Here is a 10,378-nt window from a genome sequence, read left to right on the forward strand (position 1 = left end):
ACATAGCATTCTGTACCAGGTTTTCTATAAAACTTTGGTGCCAATGTTGGTATTATTATTGTGCTTTCATTGGATGACTTTTCCTACTAGCTTCCCAAGGTAAACCTTTTCAGTCTTACATTCCCAGTCTTACCTAGAATGAAAAACTGATCTTCTGTACCTTTGTCTTTGCTAAGGAACACATAATTCAGCACAGCCTGTTTCTGTACCGTGATAGGTTAAACGTGTTCCAACTAGCTTACCTGTGGATTGGGTGAGAACATATAGTTTGAGGAAGATGCATGTCTTACACCAGCATATTGCACAAAGCGCATGTGCAAACTGAAACATTCTTCTCATTCCAGTGTGGTGAAGCCAGACTCTCCTCTAGGGTTTGGTTTCCATCACCGAGCCCTACACTTGTCTAACAATATATCAATGAAGTTGCTTAACCTTTCAGAACTTCTCCTAAAGAGGAAACACAACCAACCGGCCAATTGGCCACCCAAGCAAGGACATGGGAAGCAGAGAAACCACTGGAAACATTGGTATCATTCAGAGTTTCAGGTTCCAAATGCTCCTTGTTACTTGGTCGTTAGTTACCCACATCACTGAGTCCTGTCCACACTGCAGCAAGTTCTGTAAGCTTTGTGATGAAAGGCCAATTCACACATGATCAGTAGGCAGCAGGAAATGCATGGCACTTCAAGTTCAACGTAAATAAAATACCCTCTTACCTTCCAACTTCCTTTAAGCAGTCTTCAGATAAAACACCTGATTCACTGCACTTGTTTTCCCAGAAAATTTGTCAGCGTAATGTCCCATCTGCGGGCAGCCTCCACTGGGACAGGTTTTGCACTTGTTCTAGTGAAAACAAGCACACACGTGTGAGGCTGCTGTGCAACAGTGCCCTGTCCTGCCACACGTGTTGTCGTGGTTCATGAGCACTGAGTCTAATTCTGTTGTGGTGCAGAAAGAGGGCTTCCACAGTGTCTCGGCAAAGGATCACAGCACATCTGACTAAGCACCAGGCTACATCAGCAGTCTCTCTGTTGATCATACAACATGCTACAGTAGAATTTATATAATTTACATGGATGTGTGTGTTTCTCTTTTCTCATTGGCCTATGATATCCTAATTGCTCAGACCATTCATCCCCTGTGGGTGGAAAGGCTACTATGCAGTACAGCCAAGCAGTCAGCTCCATACTCCATGGGCCAGATGGTGGATGTGGCTGAATCTCAGGGTCTGCTTCCAGTAAGGATTAGGGCAAACTGTGCTGGCCCGGAATTAGCAGGCAAGCATCTTCAAGGTACTGCCCACACCTGACGTGTGGTGAGTTCTAGACCTCATCTCTAACATCAGCCTGGCTGCATCACCAATGCACACAGGGATGTGGCCCAGATTGCAATGCAGCCCACGGCCCCTCCTAATTGAGCCCACATCACTGCTGCTGCTGAAACATGGAGGACTGGGGCAATAGTATCATGGACATGCTGCAGTGCTCATACAGGTTTGAGTTGTTATTTAAAATCAAGCTTCATTTTTATTGGATGAAACCAAAACCTCTTATGTCTGTTTTTTTTTCTTTAGCAATTTCCCTACCCCTCAATAGCCTGAGGTGTTAGAAAAATCAAAACAAAGTTGTGCGAAACAAACAAAAGCAGATGGATTTATTTCAGGTTTATGTGTACCTTAGTTATGTAAAATAAAATATCCACATCCTGTTTTTAATACTAAGCATTTGTTGGATGCAATGCTAAGATACTGACTCTGGGTTAGGCAGTTAATATATTTGTTGTTATTTAGTCTTCTTGTCAAATATTGCAGTTTTCCACTATTTTTATATACATTTATAAGGGAAGTAACCACTTGAAGAATCAAAGCATTTTCTACAAAATTATTTACCAATTTAGTGAAAAAAATTGCATTCATGTCTTCATCACTAACATAGGCATTTATGGAAATTATGTCTATCCAGCAGTTTTGTTGGCCAGAATTTTTTTTAATGACTCAGGTTCAAGGTTTACTTTTTAAAATTTGACAGTGAGAACTCTGAAAACAGATAACCTGTATGTCTTGTTCAAGATAACAAATAAGAAGATAACAGTTTTGTCAAAATGATCTAAATAAGATGGCATGGAAGTGTGCTCAGATTTGTACCCCTACAGGTGACATGCCAGTTTCTGAGGAACATGGCCCATGCCTCCTGGCATCCTACAGTGTCACATCACACATGCATTGACTAGGTCTTTGGTTTCCGAGTAGGCCTATTAGAGAACAGGTTTGAATGCTCACCCCCAAACAATTCTATTGCACTGAAGCTTGCTAATGCTTTACTCATACTGAAACATATATCTGTGATGAGTGATGTAATGAAGAGATAAATACACTGATCATGATAAGACAAATGACAAAATTGTTTAGCTGGAAGGTGAAATTTACTTACGGCTGTGAAGTCAGTGTAAGAGGCACAAGGATACGCTGTGAAGCCATTCGGGGCCAGGATGCTCTCCGTGTAGTAATCCAAGCATTTTAAGTGGTTACAGGTCAGAGAGAAACGAGCTCCTTTGGAATAAGACATAAGTATATACAAATTACAGAGTCCATTTTTCTGAATTGAAGTCATGATGAAAATATCCTTGTTAAAGAGTGTTCTAATTACTGTGGACTCATGGAGGGCCCGGGACAAAATCATTTATGAAGTGCATTCATAATTGAGGTTAAAATCAGAAGTTAAGCATGGTCTAAGATTATAACATGTAACACCATGGTTAAGTGAAATGGAGAAAGAATAACTTCAACATAAAGATTGGTCCATGTACAAGCAAGTGTCATTTAGTCCTGTTTTTCCTGCATTAGGTCCATGGAAAGTGAGTGTTAAAACATTTGCTACTACACTTCTCATTGCCTGCTTTACACAGTGAAAACCCTGACCCGCACCTGGGTTACAATGAGAGGCCTCGAGTAACTTTAGCAAAACGAAGCAGAAACTTTCCCCAAGATGATCGATCTCCTTGTATACTTTCTGATTTACCTTTCTCTTCTAGGTCAACAGTCTCCGTGGCAAGCCTCGATTTGCATTCAGGCATGCTTTTTCCTCCATTTGGAAAGAAATCTAGGTGACCCACATTTTGGCTCATTCCAAATCCTGAAGAATTTCAATAGGGACAGTATAAGTTACTGGACAGGCTGAAAGAATGGTAAACCATGTCGGCGCATAGTAGGACAAACTGCAACACTCACCCAAGTTGGGGACGAAAGGAGAGGCATCTGTGTGAATGACATCCACAAATTTGGCATCTGTTGGGTCTAGTCGGACTAAAGCATCAGTGTCCTGAAAGTAAGGCTCAGCTGGATCCAAGCCTAAGGGAAGGAATGTGTGTGTGACTCATGGTCTCCCAACATCCATACACACCCATGTATTTTCACTAGCTCTCTCGAGAATGGTGCACTCATCAGCTGTGCATGAAAGGAGAGAAATGAGCTCATGCACCCCTGCATTTTTCTGAAGGGAAATCTGCTTCTAGTTTGCTGTCTGATTGGACTTTCTCTCAGTCATAGACTTTGCCTCATCTTGTAGATACTTGGTCCCGCAGGATTCTTGGTCACTAGTCAGTTCAAGGGAACAGATGGGCTTTGGTATACAGTGACTAAAGAGCCCCCAGTGTAATAAAAACTCTTATGAGGAAAAAGATATTGATTTCCTGGAAACATTATCTGGGGTGCATACCACAGGGCATGGCAGGCTTTCTGCAGAACAATGCTCACCAAATTAATAACTTATGTATAGGATTCAAAAGTGGATCACTAAGTAGGAGTCAGAAGACTTAGCGATGGGAGAGTGGTCATTGTGTGAACTACGTGCCTTCTCGCCCAGCATGGCAAAGTCTTCATCATAAGTAACAGGATTGATGCAGGGGTTAGATGCCCCACATGTGAACAATTAGCCAATGCAGGCTCTAGGGTTGTTCTAGAATACATTTCAAATCTCTTTACCAGCAAGCTTAAATGGCTGCCAAGGGCACCCTGACCATCTGTCTGTCCAATCACCTACTTCCTGCCCCCTACAGGGAACTGGGTTTTTGTTGAAGAGATTTGGGCTCATTAGCTATTGCTCTTGAAGCAGAGCATCACTGCTTGTGAATATTTGAGCTTATTGGGTTTTCTCTCTCAGTATTTATGGTATTCATTCTATTCAGGAAGTAATTCTTCCTGATTGACTAACAATAGGGAAATTCATATGAAATAAAATCTCCTGTTATTTCTAATTTCAAACTTCATGCACTGGAATATATTTATAAATGGCAGAGGCATTGTAAATCAGAGATGTCTGCAAACACAAGATCTCCAGTGCCTGACGTCTGCTAGTGTGGACTAGTTCACAGTATTCAAAGGAGAAAAGTACCAGATCTCCCTCCAGCATCTTCTTCCAAAACCCAATCTAAATTTTGACCAACCTGTGATTCGTCCAATGGCCCCACTGCTTCTGCGTCCTGCCTCCCCAGCAGCATGGGCACCCAGGCTGTGACCAATGACGTGGACGTTGGAAGGTGAGTAGCCCAGAGATGACTGTTCGGGAAAGAAGCAACAAGACTGTATCACCCCAAACATGCGTATTGGGCATTTGAAGGATTTTATAGCTGAGCCCACTGAGAGGTGTCTGCAGCATGGGTGTCTGCATTGTGTGTCTGACCCAGCGCAAGTCCTCAACAACTGTGAGGAAAAGTGCTTGTATATCTTTCTAAGGAATCACTTTTACAATGTTTACATTTACAACTTCTTTTTGGGAAGAGAATCCCAAAAGCAGTGGTGGGGGATTTGCCATAACCTGGATGTACATACCTGAAGAACTTTTACAAAATATGCCACTTCTGCTCCCACTATCTGGATATTCAGTGAAGCCTGTGGATATGAGGCTTGGGAACCTCCTTTCCAGTCTACACAGATGCAGTTCACACTCTCCACCTTAAACAAGTTCTGAGAGAAAAGACACGATAAATAGGTAAGTCATTCCGGATCCTTAGCAATGACTCATGGACAAATCTGACACATTCCCTTCTTGCTATGTGCTACATCATACTATTTTTAACTTGAGAGAATCGGACAAAACTCATAGGCCGTAAATGGTTATGAAATGCCTCATACAGATTAACATTGGCTCCAAACAGGACGTTTGGCCATGGCAGGAAGTAGAGTTTTGGGGATTTCTAATGTACAGACATTTGTCACAGGGAAAGGAAACATAAAATGTTACATAATGGGTTTTCTCATTAGAGCAACACAAATGACATACACGATGTCACATCGACCCCTACTAGAACATGGCTAAGCACACTATCAAGCTAATTCAGCACCTGGAAGAGCTCCTTGCATTTAGCAGGTTCCTGATCAACAGAAGCTGGGTAAAGGCAAGAGTGCTTTAGATTCGCTTGCGTTCATAATCACATTGATGATAAAAGATCACATATCAAGAAAGATTATTATGCATGAAATACAGATACCAATATCTTTGGCAACTTTGCTTAAGCTGGTCAATAACGATCTCACAATGGCTACTGCTGGCAGGGTTTCTGTGTGTCAGAATTTGCAGTTATTCATATTTCCACTGTTTCTGAAAGGATTTTAGAATAATACAGCACTATGAAAAATCATCTAAAACTTTCATCTTATAGAAGGAAAATTACAAGAATGAAGAGATTGTCGTAAGCAACAAACTGAGCACAATTTGCATGTTCTTAGATGGACATGTACAACCAAGTACCAGGCAGAGCACCGTTAACACCCCTGGCTCTCAGGAAAACTCTGCTAACACCACGGCTAGCTAAGGACAGGAGTAAGACAGGAGCCTAGGAGCTTTTGCTTTCTACTTTAATCAACTCCCTTCACCATCACAATGCTATAGCATTAAATAGCAAAATCAAGTCAAGCACAAGTAAAGCACATATGCCTTTGGGAGCATATAAATAATTGTGTATCCATATCTAAGAAAATTTATGATCTTTTGTGCTAAGAATCCCATTTTCCCATTTCATTCTTGCAAGGAAATGTATTGTCAACTTGCCCAACAATCATCAGGCTTAAATCTCTCAGAAGACTGGTCATGGTTTCACTGATCATTTTTAAACTTGTGAAGCTTTGGAGCTCTTGTGTGTTCAGCTGTCCACAGGCCCATGGTATGCAATGGAGCTCAGTCAGTGTAGTCTTTGTCTTGTGGCCTCAAAGACAAAAATTAAATGGTTGGAGGGAAAACTGGGGTGTTTTTCTGACCCTTCTCAAGAGATAATGGCTTTGTGCCCTGGCTGGACACAGAACTTCGATAAGCATATAAGTAAATGAAACAATCGTAAAGCATATCAAATGCTTGTGCTTACCAGGGTAATTCATTCTATTGGATTATCTGTGTTTTAATTCTTCATTATTACAGGGCACAAAGGCAAAGACAGACTGAAACTAAAAAGAATTGCATGGTTGAAACAAATTCCAGAAATGCAAAATAGTCACAGCTTTCCTAGCACTGCTCCCAGAGGGAACCCGAAATTGGAAAATGAATATGTGAGGGAAGCAAGCAGATTAGGAAGATGGCATTGTTTAACTTTTCACGTGGAAATGCAAAGTAAGTAAAAGCACCATGGCCTGTGATCAGCTGGGATTGTGGAATGGTCGTTCAATGGAAGTAGTTGCAAGCCTTGGTGTATTGATTAGTAAATAGTCCTTCCAGAGCTCCATGACTGGGTGGTAACTATCCCCTCAAAGAGCCTTCCCTCAAGAAACTACCATGTCTCACCTTGCATATATTGGACAGCCAGCTGTTTTCTCCTGTATCTGTGAATCCATGAATAATGAAGCGAGTTTTTCTACTTGTTTTGAAATTGGAATTCTTGATACTTGATGCATCTGCAACAATTACCTGTTTGGAGAAGAGGTTGTTTCAGGTCATATTTCTAACAGCATCCAGAGAACCATGTGAATGAAAGGAAGCTGCCGTGGGTCAGTGTGTGTGAGTAAGGATTCTCCCCTTGCATGCAAGCGATCCACATTCATCACATCACTGATATTTTCTTGTCACCACAAAATTTACAATTTTTGGACAGGCATGAAGGCTCAGTGGCTCAATCCTCACCTTGCAAGTGCTGGCATCACATGTGGGCAGCAGTTCATGTCCCGGATGCTTACTTCCCATCAGCTCCCTGCTTTTTGCTTTTTAAAGTAATGAAAAATGACCCCAAACCTTGGAACCCTGTACACACATGGAAGACTCAGAAGAAGCTTCTGGCTGTGGCTTCACATCAGTTCAGCTCCAGCCATTTGGGCCTTCTGGGAGTCAACTAGCAGATGGAAGATCTCTCTGTCTCTCCTTCTCTCTGGTAAATCTGATGTTATTTTTCAATAAAAATGAATTAATCTTTAAAAGAGACTTTTGAAACTGTTTAATTGCAGCAATGTTAGTGCACGAGGATTTTTCCTCCACTCAATGGAAGTTTTTGTATGTATGTTTTTATGTGTAGTTATGTGGGTCTATTACAAGGATACCCAACACAGATAAAGATGCACATGCAAAATCTTCTCCTTTCTTATAGGATTATGTTCCTACAAACACAACATAAGTTTAAAACATTGTTAACTGAAAATGCCTTGGTACATCCAACCTCTTGAACAGGGTAGGCAAGCATCACACCACCACTGAGTCTTGATTATTTATGGGTACCACAAGTGACTCACTGGGAATTGTGACTGTGCTGTCTGTTGGCAGAGTACCTGATACTAGCTGTAGCCTAGTCAAAGATGAAAAATTCAAGATTAACTAAACATTTCTACTGAATGCACAATGCCTTTCTACGATCACAGGGTTGAGAGATTCTTAAATTCAAAATAATTAGTTGGAGTTGGTCTGTACATATATTGGAAGAGCATTTATTTTTCACAGATTCAAAATCTTCACAAAGTTCATAGAAAATGTGTTATTGGAAAGACTAAGCAGTGCCCACATTATGGTTAAGCAAGCTAACTCAGCGGCTGCAACACTAGCTTCTATTTTGGGTGCTAATTCAAGCTTTGGCAGTTCCATCTCCAATTAGGATCCCTGCTAATGGCCTAGGAAAAGCCAGTGCAGGATGGCCCAAGTGCTTGTCCTATGCCCTCACAGGAGAACTGAGTGCTGCTTCTGGCTCGTAGTTTGAGCCTAACACTGCCCTGACTGTTGAGATTTGACTCTTGCCAGTGAATGAAAGAACATTCTCTGTGTGTCTCTTCCGTATTTGTAACTCACTCATTTCAATAAAAGAAGATAACTTGAAAATATAATGAATCCCAACATTTTTGCACTTACAAAACATGTTTAATTCTATTTTCATTGAACTATTTGAATATGACAGTGTTCTTCAGTATTAAGAATATCTTTAATGGTAGCATGAAACTAGGACAAAAATACCCCGAAGATCTTAGTACGTTCTTTTGTAAGCAAAGTACCTCATACTATCCTTAGTCTCACTGCCTTAAATTTCTTCAGCAACACAAATTTCACTGCAGATTTTTCTCCTTAGAACACTGGAATTTTCAGGGTCACACTCTGCTAAACAGATGGACTGTCAAACAGTGAACACTCTTACTTGATAGCTGCCTTGGTTCTCGTTCGTGTACAGCAGGAAGCGGGTGTTGACTACTTGTGGGCTTTTGGGCAGTGATTTTCCAGGTCTTCCACTAACTCCTGACCATGGTGCGTTATCAGTGAAGCAACCGATTTTGTCGTAGCAGACTTCAGTTCCTGTGTTTACAAAGAAGTGGTTAAAGAGATGAGTTGGACCACAATGCACCTTGTGATGGTCTCTCAGTCAAACAGGAGTTCAGTTACATTTGGTGGCAGATTTTCTTCCTCTAGCTTGCCCAAATCCCCTCTGGTCTCCACTCACAGAGCAGCTTCAGAAGCCTGATGCTCTCCAAGCCTGTGATCTAGAATCACCTGGTTCTCCCATGTCTGAAATTTCAACTTGCATGCCAGACATTAGTGCCCATGAACGCATAGCCTGAGGTTCCTGGCCTTTGGTGGGAGAGGTTAATGTTCTCAACTCCTTGCAGTATCCATGTGCCTCTGGGCTTTGGGCAGGGAGCTCAGGTTTGCTGCAAGTGTCCAACCTTTCAGTCTCCACCCAGCTTGAGTATTTAGATAGCTGACATGTTTCAAGGCCATGGTGGACTCCGTAATGAACAACTAACTCCCAACCCATGCAATGTGAAATCTGTGACTGACACAAAGCTGAGCTTTCAACGCTACTCCACCCCACAAAGCAAGGACTAAAGAGACTGTATCTCAAGGAAGACAGAATCTAGTCAATGATCAGAGTGAGCTTAGCTGAGGCAAAGGCTGCGTCTCTCAAAATCCTGCTCCATGCCATGACCAGGATGGATGATTTTCTTAGAACTTTCCCTGTGGTCAGTAACATCATTATCCTCATCTCACAGGCAGAATCACCGGGTCACAAGGAGTCATGGATTTTGCTTGGGAGGACAATTCAGCCATCAGCACCTACACCCAAGGTACAAACCCCAGCATCACTCTAAGCTCTGGTTGACAGATCTAATAAATGAGAACTTAAGTTTAAATTTCAGAAAATATATCCAGTATTGCTTCTAGAATCAACTTACCAACTACTTATTGTTGCCTATAGTATTCAAGTGTAACTGACTCTCTTACCTTTTATCCAGCAACTGCATTCAACCACATGTGTTCTTACTCTTGTGCCTTTCCCCCTAACTCCTAACTCACAGTAGAATGCAGTCAGTCTTCACAGGTCCCGGCAAGGGTGGAGCCGTGAGTTTTCCCAACTCCATATGATTTCTTTTCTTACCTGCTACTGTCCCCAGCAACAGTGAGATTGTCCAGAGCAGGATCATCTACAAAAAGTAAAAAGCATGCTTGAGTCTGGCTACAAATGGTTTCAGAGCACTGAAAATTCAGATTCATTTACACATCTGCGAAGGAAAGGCACATTTGACAAGTTAGGCCTGGACAGCATGCTCCTGACTCACCGTGGCGATTTCGGCAGGTTCTGCGCACAAACATAGAGTGTGAGTCCTGTTTTATAGGCAAACCTTATCTTTTACAGTATTGCTTTGGGACAGTGGGATAAGAAGGGACAGGGTTCCAAGCATCTGTTTCTAATTTTAATCCTAGATAAACCCAGATTGATCGAGTAGGTCAAGTTTCCCACGGCCCTTGTGGGAAGATGAGAAAGGGGTAGATACGGAAAGTGCTTTTCCAGTGGGATTATGTAATTCTCAGAACCACAATAACCTTGTGGCACTGAAGGTTCTGGTCTGTGCTTGGCTTGGTTGACCAATGTATACAGCTCAACAGCTCTGCCAGATCTTATAGCAGCAGTCTTGAACCTGATGCGTCCA

The 10,378-nt window shown here is 41.9% G+C and overlaps 1 protein-coding gene across 1 annotated transcript; it reads right to left on the reverse strand.

The window, feature by feature from the left end:
• Positions 1-729: 729 nt before the first annotated feature.
• LOC121164361 (pancreatic triacylglycerol lipase-like) lies at positions 730-9,871 on the reverse strand. Its single transcript, XM_040992489.1, has 9 exons — positions 9,826-9,871; positions 8,590-8,744; positions 6,768-6,890; positions 4,826-4,960; positions 4,441-4,552; positions 3,227-3,346; positions 3,018-3,131; positions 2,430-2,548; positions 730-843 (listed from the first exon to the last, which is right to left on the reverse strand). The coding sequence occupies exons 1-9, from the start codon at positions 9,869-9,871 to the stop codon at positions 730-732; spliced, it is 1,038 nt and encodes a 345-aa protein (XP_040848423.1).
• Between the last annotated feature and the right edge of the window lie 507 nt (positions 9,872-10,378).

The sequence above is a fragment of the Ochotona curzoniae genome, unplaced genomic scaffold (genome assembly GCF_017591425.1).
Source record: "Ochotona curzoniae isolate NIBS_2020 unplaced genomic scaffold, NIBS_Ocur_1.0 contig_66, whole genome shotgun sequence".
In the NCBI taxonomy this organism is placed as follows: domain Eukaryota; kingdom Metazoa; phylum Chordata; class Mammalia; order Lagomorpha; family Ochotonidae; genus Ochotona; species Ochotona curzoniae.